The 14,748-nt window shown below is 37.5% G+C and overlaps 1 protein-coding gene across 8 annotated transcripts in view; it reads left to right on the forward strand.

The window, feature by feature from the left end:
* The window catches only part of GOLGA4 (golgin A4), a 73,249-nt gene that overhangs the window by 17,026 nt on the left and 41,475 nt on the right, over positions 1-14,748 (forward strand). For all 8 annotated transcript variants that reach the window (XR_005952820.1, XM_041406306.1, XM_041406302.1 and 5 more), the window contains 6 exons: positions 3,906-3,971; positions 5,052-5,366; positions 7,348-7,395; positions 7,780-7,836; positions 11,417-11,515; positions 12,048-12,186. Coding sequence is in view for 7 of the 8 variants with exons in the window: in XM_041406306.1 (XP_041262240.1) it covers positions 3,906-3,971; positions 5,052-5,366; positions 7,348-7,395; positions 7,780-7,836; positions 11,417-11,515; positions 12,048-12,186 (724 nt within the window). In the remaining variant the exon portion in view is untranslated. The remainder of the gene's footprint in view (positions 1-3,905; positions 3,972-5,051; positions 5,367-7,347; positions 7,396-7,779; positions 7,837-11,416; positions 11,516-12,047; positions 12,187-14,748) is intronic.

The following is a 14,748-nucleotide window of genomic DNA, read 5'->3' on the forward strand; positions in this document are numbered from 1 at the left end:
CCCAACTCTGATTTATACATCTTCATAATAAAAATAAACATTTTGGTTAGATATTGTAAGTATAGCTGTCTTTGGATACAGATGTGGATGTTATGTTCTATGAGTTTGTGGAGGAAAAATTTTTATTGGTCTCCAGAAACCCTGATGTAACTGCTGGTTCTAAGACTTTCAGAATGGCTGCTTGTGCTCTGTGAGTCTAATTTTGCTGAAAGCTCTCTTCAGGCTTATGAAAGGCTTGGGCTTTTAAGCTTTTCAAAGACTCTTGGATCTATATTTGTATATAGCAACTTCCATTCATGCTTACCATTCAGTGTGTAGATACCCAAATACAATCCTTTGCCCTAGAGCGCAGTGATGTAGGCTTTCAGTAGCCAGATACCTATGGTGGTCCATTTTTTTATATGGAAGATTACTAGTGTATCCCTTTTATTATTTATGCCAATAGAAAGTGTAACCCCAAATATGGGTTCTTCTTTTGTTCCCATAGATTGTTGTACAAAGATGGCTGCATAATGAGTAGGAAACTTCTTAAAGTGTCAGCACTAGTTTAGCTTTCAAATTACATTTTTAAGGATCCTGATAGGTCCTTAAATGGCAGCTTTTTGAAGCATCTTCACAGAAAGAAACAGCATCCATGGGTTTTATATTCATAAAAACATTATTACATTTAATTAATTACTTAATCTTGTGTTTTAAAATAGATGTTAAATATTAAATTATGCTTACTAATTACATGCACAAACCCTCCAGACTTTCCTTTAACTCTTTTTTATGTGTATCAGAATACCTGATTTTTGAAAGAAGTGTATTTAGTTTGTAAGTCACAGAATCACAGTATTAAGTAGGTTGGAAAAGACCTCTGAGATCATTGCATGCAACCTATGACCTAATACCACTTTGCCAACTAGACATGCCACTAAGTGCCCCATCCAGCCTTTCCTTAAGTAAAGGTGGTAACACCACCACCTCCCCGGGCAGCCCATTCCAATGCCCAATCACTCTTTTTGTGATGTCTTGGTAAAGTCTTTGTCTTCCTCTGTTGTCAGTCCTATAGTAGCACAGCAGATGCTTTGTAAATCATAAAGCAAAAGATAATTTTTATTTGAATTATCTTATTATTAACTTTTCCTTTTAGGAGAAAAACCAAGAACAGGTAATGGACCCAAGTATACAGTGTAGAAGTGCTTCAGTTTAAAACCTGTAAAAACTGTTAATCCACTAGGAACAAATCCACTGCCACAGGATAGTGTTCTGAAGCAGAATTCAGATTTTGTTCAATCTAGGTGAAGCACAGTTTCCAAATCCAGACCTCTTTTGTTTTGTCTGCATATGGGTAACTGCTCAATTCTCAGGTTTCCTTAACTATCTGGATTTCTCTTTGTTCTGTGTTATTTCTATACTACCTCAAATTTGCTCCATGTCAGACCTTTTTGAAGCTCTTTTATCATTCCTCTGCCACATTAATGTTCAGGTGTGCTTATTGGCATATCCAGAGTAGAAGCTGTGACTGTGATCATGTAGGAGAGATATGTATACAAGGGTCATTGTGATTGAGATTTCAGTTCTATGTACGCCTTAGATTTTGCAGCTTGCATGTAACTGTCAAGGTACAGCTTGATTAATAGTTAAGAGCTATGCTGCTCTGAGGCGAATTTACCCTTATTTTGTTTGATATGTCTCAGTGTTTTACTTCTGTTGAAAAAATCCACGTCCAAGGTGGTTTCTAGCATATTCTGGTAATTCAGTTAGACTGGATTTATACAGCAAAAAAAATCTGGATTTGTGTAAGTTAGAATCATAGAATATCCTGAGTTGGAAGGGACCCACAAGATTGACCTAAGTCTTACTTGTGTCCCTGCACAGTACAGCTCGAAGAATCATACCATATTCCTAAGAGTGTTGTCCAGTCACTTCTTGAACTGAGACACGTTTGGTGGTGTGACCACTTATCTGGGGAGCCCAACCACCCTCTGGGTTAAGAACGTTATTCTAATATCCAACGTAATCTTCCCTGACAGAGCTTCATGCCATTCCCTTGAGTCCTGTTACTGGTCACCATAGCTCCTGCCCCTCCACATCCCCTCATGAAGAAATTGTAAACTGCTATGAGGTCTCCCCTCCGTCTCCTCCGTGATGGGCAAGCCAAGTGACCCCAGCTGCTCCTTGTATAGCTTCCCCCCAAGGCCCTTCATCATCTTTGTAGCCATTCTTTGGATACTCTCTAATAGCTTTGTATCTTTCTTATATTGTGGCACCCGAAGGAGTCGAGGGGAGGCTGCATAAGTGCAGAGCACTATGGGACAATCCCCTCCCATGCCCAGCTGGTGATGCTGTGCCTGATGTACCCAGGACACACTTGGCTCTCCTGGCTGCCAGGGCAATGCTAACTCATATCTAACTCTCCATTGACCAGGACCCTCAGGTCCCTTTCCATGATGCTGCTCTCCAGTGTCTTGTTCCCCAGTCTGTCCATACAGCCAGGGTTGCCCTATCCCAGGTGCAGAATTTGGCATTTATCTTTGTTGAATTTAGTATGGTTGCTGATTACTCAGCCATCTAGTTTCCTGAGGGCCCCTCTTCCAGGGCCTCTCTGCTTTCAAGGCAGTCAACAGCTCCTCCCAAATTAATATCATTATCAAACTTAGTGTACCTTCAAGTCCCACATTCAAGTAATTTATGAAGATGTTGAAGAGCACAGAGCTGAGGATGGAGCCCTGTAGAACCCCACTAATGACATCTCACCAGTCTGATGTCACCCCATTCACTGTAAAGCTTTAAGCCCAACCCATGAACCAGCAGCTCACACACTACATCATGTGTTTATCCAGCTGTGTGCTGAATATTTTGTCCAAGAGGGTCCTGTGAGAGACAGTATCAAAGGCTTTACTGAAATCCAAAAAGATTACAAGTGGCTTCCCTTGCTCATCTCAGTGGGTAACCTTGTAATAAAAGGAAATCAGATTTGGCAAGCAGGAGTGTCCCCTTGTGAACCCATTACTGGTTGTGACCAAGGATTTCTCTGTCTTGAAGCTGTTTTTCAATAACTCCCAGAAAAATCATCTCCACAATTTTACCAGTCAATGAAGTGAGACTAAGAAACCTGTAGTTTCCAGGGTCATCCTTCCTGAAAATTAGAAATGGGTTAGCAAACACCTGAATACAGGACACAAGAAAGGCAGGATAGACAGGCTAGGAGCAGAAATATATAAACTCTGTAAAAAAAACCTCCAAACTAATAAAAAAAAAAAACCTAAAACCCAAACCAAACAAACCAACCAACTCCAGACCATTGTTTTTTGTTGTATTGGTTTTGTTGTTTTGGATGAAGTTTTTTAATGTGTGTGTGTGTGTGTTTTGTTTTCCATTCCTTGGGAATGCAGAAGTTTTGTTAAAGATATTTTTTCTGAAAGTCTAATTTTCTTAACATGCTTGTTGGAGTTATAAACAGTTTATTACCAGCACTTCTTTTCCAGGTAGTTTCTGCCCCCCCCCCCAATTGCACTGAAACAGAGAAAGATGGTGTTACAGCCAACTCTTATTCATATTGGCTATAAATACTAGTAATCAATTAGACTTTTCCTGCTATAATTTTGTCTTTTTGGTGTGTCTTTGATTTTTCCATAAATGTTATATAAATAATCATTATGACTTAATTGGAGATTAAGTATTTGCAGATGTCTCATACTAATCCATGCACACATAGCTGCTTTGTAGTTCTGCATATTGCAGCAATCTGTTTTGAATTTAACAAGCTAGCGTGTTTGCATGAAGACATCTTAATAAGCTTTCTAAAGAAGGTACTAAAAACAGAGGCAAAGAAAAAAGCACAGATCCGGTTTCTAAGAATCACTGAATTACAGTCCTTGTACTCTGTTTCTTCTAACAGTTGTTTTTACTTCCTGTAGAACTTGAATAAAGAACCACTTCCTGGATCCACAGAAAACAATGGAAGTGAACCTGTTTCTCCGCAGGTATGTGGAGGGCATGGGGGGGTTTGTTTCCTCTTTCACTGCTGTGTTGTCTTTGTGTTACATTGGTTTAAGTGTCCAGTATTTCTCTTCATGCTGAAGTAGGGATAAGTAGTTGCCTGTCAGGATGGTCAGATATTTATTTGTTTGTAATCACATTTGCTGGTATTAAGTATTGTTACTCATGTGTGCAGCTTTTCTTTTGTAAGGACTGACTGGTTAGCAGACTGCCAACATTGATATGCATCTTGTTGTACAACATTAAACTCACTTTCAAAAGTAGAGGGCTTATTGCATGTTTGGAAAGCTGAAGGAAAAGAACTGATAGGTTGAAAATGATGTCATTAGTAATAAAGATGTAGGTAATTTTTTTAATATGTCTTAGGGAAACATTTAGCTTACTGAAGTGGAATTAGCAATGGCTTCTGGTTGTAGAGGGAACATTGTGCAGTAATGCTTTCACATCACTTCTGTAGCACCAGCAAGTAAAGGTTATACCACAGCACAGAATCTTTTAGTATAGAATGAAGTAAGTACTATAGCTGCATAAATCAATAATTTTGTTTTATGCAAAAAACGTAAAGTCATTTAAAATAAAAATAAGAAAAGGACTGTTCAAGATGGCTTGCTAGAGCTATCATAGAAGGATTCTACCATTAATTTGTTCTCTTTGTCATAGGAAAGTATCTATGTCTTTGAGATAAATATAGTCTTCTGTGTAATACATTAAGAAGTGAGTCAATTATATTTTTCAAGTTTGAGACAATAAATAACCATTTATATTAGTTACACATTCCTCACTTTTTAGAGGGATTACACAGAAATGTATTCTCCTAAAAGTTTAAATCAGAGCTGTAGTTTATTAGACTTAGATGCTGTCTGAAATTTTGCACATCTGGTAGTTGCATGCTTGATTTTTCTGCACAAGTAGGTGATTCTTTTAAGGGAGTAGCAGCTATTTGATGTCATGCATGTCTTAGACAACAGTAGTTTCTTTGCACGAGTCATGTCTCTTTCCTGGATTTAGTGTGTCTGTCTGCCTAAAAACAGTGCAGAAATAATTACTCTCTTTCAATTTTGCAGCTAAGTGACAGTCAGTCTTTTGCCCAGAGGCTTCAACTTCGAGTTCCCTCCGTGGAGTCTTTGTTTCGAAGCCCAGTAAGAGAGACCCTATTTCGCTCTTCTTCTAAAGAGTCCCTAGTCCAGAGTTCTTCAAGAGACTCACTGAATCGACTAGACTTGGAAGCTCTTAGTCCCACCTTTGATTCACCTTCTGACATTGAAAGTGAAACTGAAGAGCCTCTGGGAAATATGGACACCTTCAGCAAAGAGCAGTTGCTGCAGCGTCTACGTAGAATGGAGCGCAGTTTAGGCAACTATAGGGGAAAATACTCAGAGGTAGGCAATGTGACTGGTTTAGCTCTGCAGAAAGGGGAAAGAGATTAGGCTAAGAGATACTGCAGCAGTGGACAATCCTTTTGTTTTCCTGTTTGGAGCAAATGTTTCAATTTACAACTAACACGGAATTAAATTATTCTAAATCTAGTTATTTTTGACCTAAAAAGGTTGAATGTTTTTCTGGTAATAAAACATGGAAATCTTTTTCTTCTGTTGTTTGTAAATAATTTCCTGATGCCAGAAGTAGAGGTTAATTAATGGTTACTCACACAGAGCAGGCCTATTAAGATTTCAACTGAAACCATCTAGCAGGCGGTGAAGTTCACTACAGAGATGAGCATGACTTGTACTCCCATGACAGCAAATTTATTTGTTTTCCAACTTGTTCTTGAAATGCACAGTGTATATTCTAGCCATATGCAATCGGCAAGCATTTTGTTTTCAATAAACAAGTTCTATTCTTCATAATTTCTAGATATTCCCTGGGAGAAATTAATTAAAACATCTTATTTTTTTTGTATATTATAGTGAAAACCAAGTATATAAGTAGTTTCACTACTCATTTTCCAAATTACTGAAGCTGTCAAACTTTTGGTGGAGTTTTGGTATTGGGTTTTTTAATTAGTTTTGGGTTTTGTTTGGGTTTCTTAATTGTTTTGTTATGTGTATTTAAAACTGGATGTTTGTACTGTTTTTTACAGTTCTTTTAATGTTTGCTGCCCTCAAATACAAAAATTCCTGTGCAGACTTTTGTCGAAATTCCTGGAATCTAAAATATGTATACAGTGACTGCAGTATTCAGCATATGCCTGAAAGAGCAGTTCTCACAGTAATTTTTCCTTCGCTTCCAGCTAGAGTAATAAGTATTTTTTTTGAAGTTTATGTAAATAGTAGTTGCTAAAATGAAAATTCTTCAGTTTGTGGGTTTGTTTTAGTGCTTTTTTTGGTCGTTTGGGATTTTTTTTATTCGTGTAATCTGTCCACCAAACCCTAACTTTCTGTGTCAGAAAGGCTTGGGGTTTTTTCCTGGTTTTGTGCATTTCTTCAGTTCAGTTGAAAATAATTGTTTTGCTGGGGCTTGGAAGAAACTTGTTGCAATATATAATGAGTAATTAAGGCAGAAATATTTTCCCTCTTAAAGTAGGATGCACAGTTAGCATCTCAAAAATATGGTAAAGGAAACCACCCATAGCAGTTTTGATTTTCTTATGAGGGCAAAATAAATATAACTTTGAAATTAAAAGTAATTTTGAATTCTGAAAATGTTTAGTTCATTTTAAATTAGAATTTGAATATATATTTTGACTTTCTGGTTTCAGTGTTCTAGATTCGTTTTTCTTAAATTTTTCTTCAATTTGAAAACAGTGTTCTAATTCCAAATGCCATTATGCTACTTCAACATAATGCTACTTGGCAGTTGTAATCAAATATTTAAGTTACCCCTTTTGTCAGCTTACAGTGAGAAATGAAATACTGTCTACTTTCAATCTGTCTTTGCTGGATATATGCAAAGCATATGGGATGAGAACATTGCAGCTTTTTTTGTTAAATTTAGAAATTTATTTTTTAGTGCACACTTTTTGTAAAATTATTTTTGCTTAATCTCCCTGGGACATGTACTCTTACAAGTGGTCACTTCTGTGGGGTAGCTATCTGAGATACAACTTTCTGATATTGTTGGTTTGACCCCCTATGTTGAAGGATGGTATGTGGTATGTTGTCTCAGGGAAGGGAAAAGTGTGCATGAAAGCTGAGGGGCATCATTGTTTTGTCATGTAGGCTTGTATTTTTTAACACATTGGAGATATTTTATAGATACATAAAGAAAACTTCAAAAAAATTTAAGTACATTTCTATTAAAAGAAAGTTCTGAAGTGGAGCAAAGAGTTTGAAAATGCAGGTAGTGATACAGCTAAGGAGATTATTTTGATGGCTATATGCAGACGTATTATCATCTTTATATCCGATTTATTTATTTTAGCTAGTGTCTGCTTATCAAGTTATCCAGCGGGAAAAGAAGAAGCTACAGGTAAGCATTACTTTTCATACTCTCTTACCTGTATCCTTTTTTCAATCTTAAAATGTGTAGTGACAATACAGATTTAATTTTCAGTGTGTTATATGTAACAGATGATGGTTTCTTAGCTGGGATTTCTAAGAAAGCCAAGGTAAAATTAATTTGTCCAAATAACTGTGAAGTATTGTACTCCAGCCTTTTTTTTTGCATCAGCTGACTTCAGGTGATAGATTGATAGATTGCCAACGCAGAGTTGGTAGTTTATGACAATACTTACATCTCAAGTGTGACTTGAAAGAGAAACAAATAATTACATTTGTGAATTTTTAAAATTTATTTACCCATTTAAAAATTACATTTAATACACCTGATCTTTATTCTTCCTTTTTTCTTAAGAGCATTCTGAGTCAAAGCCAGGATAAAGCACTTCGCAGAATTGGAGAACTGAGAGAGGTAAATTCCTTTACTGATTGCATGTTTACGTTATATCACACCTACAAAGGATCTTTTTCTGCTTAGCTTTTGACTTTTTTGTTCACAAAATATTTTCTATTACAGAGCAGGGTTTTTTACAGCTTTTTTGTTGTTTTTGTTGTTTATATGGGGTTACTTGACTGGCTTGTTTCCCATTCAGCAGTTTATTGCTATACTCTTAAGACAGAGTAGTAGTCCATCAGGAATTGAACTACTTCTCTTGTTCATTGTGAAATAGGTAGAAGTGTGTGTGGTTCTTGCAGTATTGTTGGGCCCAGCCATAGATGTCCCTGTGCAATCTGTTGCTCTTCTATTAATGACATATACTGTTTCAGGTGAACACAAGTAATAGGCACATTTTTGTAAGGATTTCAATGACTGTCAAAAAAAAATAGGATAATTTAAAAAAAATTCTTCTTTATCTCAGTTGTAATACTTACATTGTTTTATGGATTTTAGTATAGTTTGGTTTCAATCATAAAATCAAATAGGTTGTGTTATGATTTGCCTCCTTAGGTTATATGAAATTAAAAGGAGAAGCTCTAGTGTATTTGGTATTAATAGTAAACACATTTGACTTAAAAAACACATATAGATGACAGGGCAGAACAGATTAAAAGGGCAATATCAAAAACACCATATTGTCAAACCCTGATGAAGCACAATGTGAAGCTGAAGCCATTTTATTACCTCAGGAGCTAGTGCAACACCAGATTTGGAGATGGGTGTGCAAGAGCCTCTGTCTGTGCTCTTGCGTTGCTGGAGAGCTGGGTACCATTTAGCCCAAAGTCACAGGCTTTGTCTTATGACTGCACACCTGCTTCTGCCATGTGCAATGCTGAGCAGCAGCTGGCATGGAGGTTGCGGGAGCCATTAGACTGTGGTGAGGTTCCACCTTTTCCTGAAGGCAGACTCACTCCAGGCAGCTGGGTGTTTTGCCCACAGACAGGGACCAAGGCCTGTCCACTTCATAATGAGGGATGGTGACTGTGAGCCTCTGGCCATGTGTACTCAAGGCTCAAGCTCACCCATAAGGACCTATCCCTGTGACTAGTCAGGCAGCCAATCATTTCAAGGGAGGTCACTGGCAAATTGCTGGGGACTCTTCAGTGATTTGGAGAGTGAGCATGCTGTGAATTATGTGTGCTGGTGGGATAGCATTTTGGTTCACATCTGTGCTGTTTCTGCCCCAGCAGCTGAGAACGGTGGGTCAGTGCTGGGAGTACTGTGTTCGTCTGAGCTATAGCCTGTGTCCAGACTGTCACAATGTCCTAAGCTAAGCTGTCAGTGCATGTGAGGGAAAAAAACATTGCTTTACTGTCTGAATTGGCTTGCCAAGGTTGTATCTTTTCCATATCACTACAAGGTCAAATGAAAAAGCTTTTTCTGTGTTAGGTCCATATCTGCATGCTCTTGTAGGATTGGTTTTCCAGTTTATTGCTACTTGTTGAAATCAGGAAGGCAAATGTGGAACAGAGTTAAATCTTTGGCATATGATAGAATTGGACCATGTGCTTTTTATTTTTTTAATACTTCTGTCACAGTCTTTCTGGTTCATATATATAGGTAAGTTACACATATATTTCTGTGTTATAAATATACATTTGTATATGCATATATTGTGTAAAATTTAATTTCATTCTTACCAATCTTGTAAATTTAAAGATTCCTTCAAATCTAACACTGAAATTCTTTTTCATTTATTGATACACTTCAAAAAGTATTTTTCTGATCTTTTGGAAGCCCAGGTCTTGCAGCATTAGGTAAAACAGACAATGAAGGAAAAATTACAAATAAAATGGTAAGTTTCCATTGTGGAAGCTAACATGGTCCAAAGTAGTTCATTCATTTATGTAATTTGTTATCAGAAAATAATTATAATAATCTTTTTCCTCATCATACAATCCATTTTCCCCATAAATATGTTGAATCAGGCAAGTTTCTTCTAAGAGGGCCATGTATGAGGAAATGAATCTTCCTTTGAGGCTAAAATAACAGTGTGACACAGTCCCTAGAAATAAATGTAGTTTCCGTAACTTAATTTACTCCTGTTAGGAGTAATTCCTCAAAACCAGTTAAAGCAATCTTCAGTGTTCTCCTTCACAGAAAAGGATCAGAAGGGACTCTGAGATCCAAAGAGGACCATTTCTGTGTTGATTTCAATAAATCTCTTTGACACTTGTTCTCACATTGGCCTGCTTTGCTTCATTTGAAAGAAATTGCTTCTAAAGGTCAGAAGCACAGGGCAGAAGTGTGATCAGCAATTGCTGAGAATATGAGGCAATGCAGTGTTGAGAAGTGGATATAGTTGGAAAGAGAGTAATGTTTTTTTCAGTGATGCTTTCCCTCACTATTGTGCCTGTGCATGGCAGGGCAGGCTCAGCTCATACAGCTGTGGTTTTCAAAGCCGGTATCAGCCTCATCTGTGGCAGGCATTCACTGTTGGAGGTAAGGGATAGACAGCAAGACAGCATAAAAACAAGATTTAGAGTTGGAGGAAAGCAGTGCAGGAAGCATCAAGTGCTCTGTTTTGTCTCATTTGCTTTTTCATCCTTTCTTTCTCTTTCTATCATCCTCTGTCTTTGCCTGGCTAATGGAACTCACGTTTATGGGTGGTGATTGCTTTTATACAAGTGATCTTTGCAGAATAATAGTCATAGAAGCATTCTTTTCCTGGAGTAAATCATGGGGAAGATATCTATGGATGAAATAAATATATAAATAAAAAAGATTTAAAAGTTTCTGAAAATATTTGCAGTGCATGCATGATGTATTTGTGGTTCTGGTTCTCTGAATAAGCAGTTAGATGTGAATTAATTTAGGTACATTTATTTTCTGTTAGAATGATAATTATTTAAAGAAATTTAAATGTTTAAACCTTAAAAGCATAGGAAGTAATTGAAAATAAAACCTCCTTCAGGAAATATAAGACTCTGTAGATATTACTAAAGAATTTAGGCAATATCTACAAGCTTCTAAAAGTGTTCAGCCAAACAAATGCATGTAAGTATCAAGTAAAGCCACATACTTAAATTATTTGGCATTCTCTGCCTTTCTCATTTGAGACACATTTGTGGAATAAAAAAACCAACTTTCTTCTCTTATACATGGCATTTGTCATTTTAGAATGGTGGCATATTGAATGAACATAATGAATTTTACATTTATTCTTTTTTTGTTGGCTAATCTGGTGGCAAAATGAAGAATCGTCCAAAGTGCAGTCTTCAGCTTCCAGGAGACATGTGTGCATGGAAGATGGTTTTTCAGGAGCAGGCTTAAAATTAACCCTATACAAACTTATATTTAGGAAAAAGAATCCTTGATAATTTTCCATCAGATCTAGACTCTTGCTGTTTTAATCCTGGTATTATAATTGGATGTTCTTACTGTATTGTGTGGAAGGTTGTATAGTAAAAAAAAAATATACTCTTCATGGTTGTATTTTGGGATTACAACTATGAAAGAGATATTTTAGATGCTAATTCATAATATTTTCATAAGTCTTTAGAGTTCACATTCATTGAGTTCACATTCATTTGAGATGTGTTTGTATTATCAGGAACTACAGATGGATCAACAAGCTAAGAAACATCTCCAAGAGGAATTTGATGCTTCCTTAGAAGAAAAGGATCAACTTATTAATGTCCTGCAAACTCAGGTAAGATAATTTACCCAGCAGATGTTGTTTAAAACTGCTCTTCTTACCTTTTCCTTTTAGCTATATACTTCCTATGATGCATATCCATGTTTTATTGTAATTGCTTTGAAGGTGAAAAGTGTCTTGTGAATTTAGGATTTTCTGGAAATTAAGTGTGTCTTTGTGGTAGAGGATACCTTTGTAAAAATCTTACTAATGTTAAATAAGATTGGCTGATTTGCATTTAAATACCTTTGTGATGTTTTTGTTATCCAGGTATCAACATTAGCAGATATCTGACCTAAGATTGCTTTTGCAAAATTCATGTATTTTGCTTAATTGGTCTTTGTTTCTCTTCTCATAGTCATTCTACTTATGTTAATTGGAAGCATAATTCTGAGTTTTAAAAAGTGGTAAAAAATTTCAGACAGATTTTTCCTTTTCCTACTTGCTAGTATCAAAATTAATTTAACTCTTTCTAGTTTTGCAGATTAAAAAAATTATCTGCTTTGAATCCTTGGATTTTTTTTAACAAAAAGAGCATTTTGTTTAGGTGTCGTTGCTGAAACAGAGATTACAGAATGGTCAGATAGGCACTGAATTACCTGATCAAAATGTCCAAACAGAACCACAAGTTCAAAGTCCAGCAGAAGAAGTCAGTGCAGAAAATATTGTGGAACCAGGAAGCAATGGTATGTATTGTGGCTTTTTCAAGAGACATTACATTTTGGGGAATAAACCTGTTGTTATTTATGATGGAATAACAATATTTAGGGCTGACCATGTCATAGTAAGGATATATTTTCTAGAAGAAGACAATTGTTTTGAAAACCATCTGGCAGCTAGAGGACAGGATAACCCTTTTAAGAAACTAAATTTTCGTAAAAATTCAGATCTGGTATGTCTTTCCTTTGTCAATACTGATAATAACATTGTAATTATTGCTTTGTTGGTAGGTGTTCTTACTATCCCAACATAATACAATTAAGAGTTTCTGTCCCCAATAAGTGAGGACATATCCCTGGAGTTTAGAGAGCAGTTTAGTTGCCAATCTCTGTCTTTTTCTTGTGAGTTTGGGGGTATTTTTTCTTGTTTTATCAGAAAAAAAAGTAAAAACAAAGATCAATTTTGATATTCCTGCTATTGAATAATCTGAGTGTTCCTCAGGTCTGGAGGTTGTTTAAATTAGTGGGATTCTCAGTGTTGCATGTATTTGATTACTGAGCCAGGGACATTATAATGCTGATACATAATAAAAATGTCTTTCATTGGTACCCTTCATAAAAGGTAGGGTTAAGAACAGAGGTAAACGTACATCTTGAAATTATATTTGTTCAGCATCCGCTTTGGTTTTTATATGCAGGGATGATAGGAAGTGTTAGGTGAGAGATGTTCTTATCTAGTGCCATGGTTTTTGTACTGCTTAGTCAATAATGAAAAGTTGTGATTCAAAATGTTTTCTGTGTGTGAGTCTGCCTCTGGACTGTAGTGTGCCACGCATCCACCAAAGCGGCTCTCTTGCTCTCCTCCACAGCTGGACAGAGGAGAGAAAATTTAAAGAAGTAATCATGAGTTGGGATAAGGCCTGGGAGAAGCCTAAACACTGTCATTGCCAAAACAGGCTCGAATTATAGATACAAAGTGAATTTATTACTAATAAAATCAGAGCAGGATAATGAGAAGTAAAATAAAACCTTAAAAACACCTTCTGCCTGCCCCACCCTTCCCAGCTTTACCTCTTTCCCCAGAGGGGCAGGGAATGGGGGTTTGTGGTCAGTTCATCACCTGCGGTCTCTTCCACAGCTCAGGAATAACTGAGCTCAGTTATAACTCACAGAGGAGTGTTTCTCCTGCTCCACTGTGGGGTCCCTCCCACAGGAGACAGTTCTACAAGAACTTCTCCAACATGAGTCCATCTCATGGGCAGCAACTCCCTGCGAACTGCTGTAATGTGAGCCCATCCCACAGTCCTCCACGAACTGCTGCAGCGTGGGTCACTCTACCACAGGGTGCAGTTCTTGAAGGACAGGCTACTCCAGAGTGGGCTTCTCTCTTCCGTGGGCCTCCCACAGGGTCACAGTCTCCTCTTGGGCATCCACTTGCTCTGGCATGGACTCCTCCATGGGATCTCTGCATCAGCTGTTTCACCGTGGTCTGCACTACAGGCAGCAGGGGAATCCTAGCTCCAGTGCCTGGAGCACCTCCTCCTCTTCCTTCTCCATGGATCTTCATGTCTGCAGAGTTGTTCCCCTCACATTTCTCACTCTGCTTTTCTTTGGCTGCAATTACAACTGCGCAATAACTTTTTTCTTCTTTCTTCTTAATTCTTTTATCACAGAGGCATTACCACCATTTCTAATTTGCCCATCCTTGACCAGCAGCACATCTGTCTTTTGCTGGGTATTGGCTCTGCTGGACATGAAGAAAGCTTCTGGCAGCTTTCTGGCAGCTTCTTGCAGAAGCCACCCCTGTAGTTCCCCTTCAACTACTGAAGCTTGGCCATGCAAATCCAGTACAATGCCAAATACTCTTGCAACCTCCAGAGCATCAGAGCAGAAGCACACATGTGCTAGTTATACAGTGATTCAAACTGAGAAGGAGTAGGTTTAAATTATAGATATTAGAAAAAATTCTTTACTGTGAGGGTGGTGAGGCACTGGAACAGGTTGCCCAGAGAAGTTGTGCCTGCCCCATCCTTTGAAGTGTTAAAGGCCAGGCTGGATGGAGCTCTGAGCAACTTGTTCTGTGAGGTGTTCCGGCCTATGGCAGAGGTTGGAACTAGATGATCTTTAAGATCCCTTCCAACCAAAACCAGTCTATAATTCTATGAGTGCTACTCAGAAAGACACTAAGTATAACCTTTATCCTGCTGAATGTAATATTGCCAACCTGGGTATTTTAGAACTAATGTCATACCCAGCTTTGGGAAAGCAAGAATCTGTGTCCATGGCACTTGAGAGTTGTGATTTTCTTTGCATTTTTTCCTACTTGTGCATATTCTGCTGTTAGTAGCAGCAGGCAGGTTTATAAATCATGATGATTTTTTAATTACATTAAAAACCTGGTTGATTAATAGGTTCATTTTGAAGCCGAAAAGGTAAGTGGGGTTTTGTAAGCTAAGTTGGTGTTAAATACTCTTAACTACTCTGTGTACGTGTAGAACATTTCTGGCACTTACAGGAGAAACTTGGAAGTTTTGCAGACTTCACACAACTTTCTTTAGAGACCTATGAGTCCACTGCATTGTGAATAAT

The sequence above is a fragment of the Onychostruthus taczanowskii genome, unplaced genomic scaffold, assembly GCF_017590055.1.
Source record: "Onychostruthus taczanowskii isolate IOZ18803 unplaced genomic scaffold, ASM1759005v1 scaffold247, whole genome shotgun sequence".
In the NCBI taxonomy this organism is placed as follows: domain Eukaryota; kingdom Metazoa; phylum Chordata; class Aves; order Passeriformes; family Passeridae; genus Onychostruthus; species Onychostruthus taczanowskii.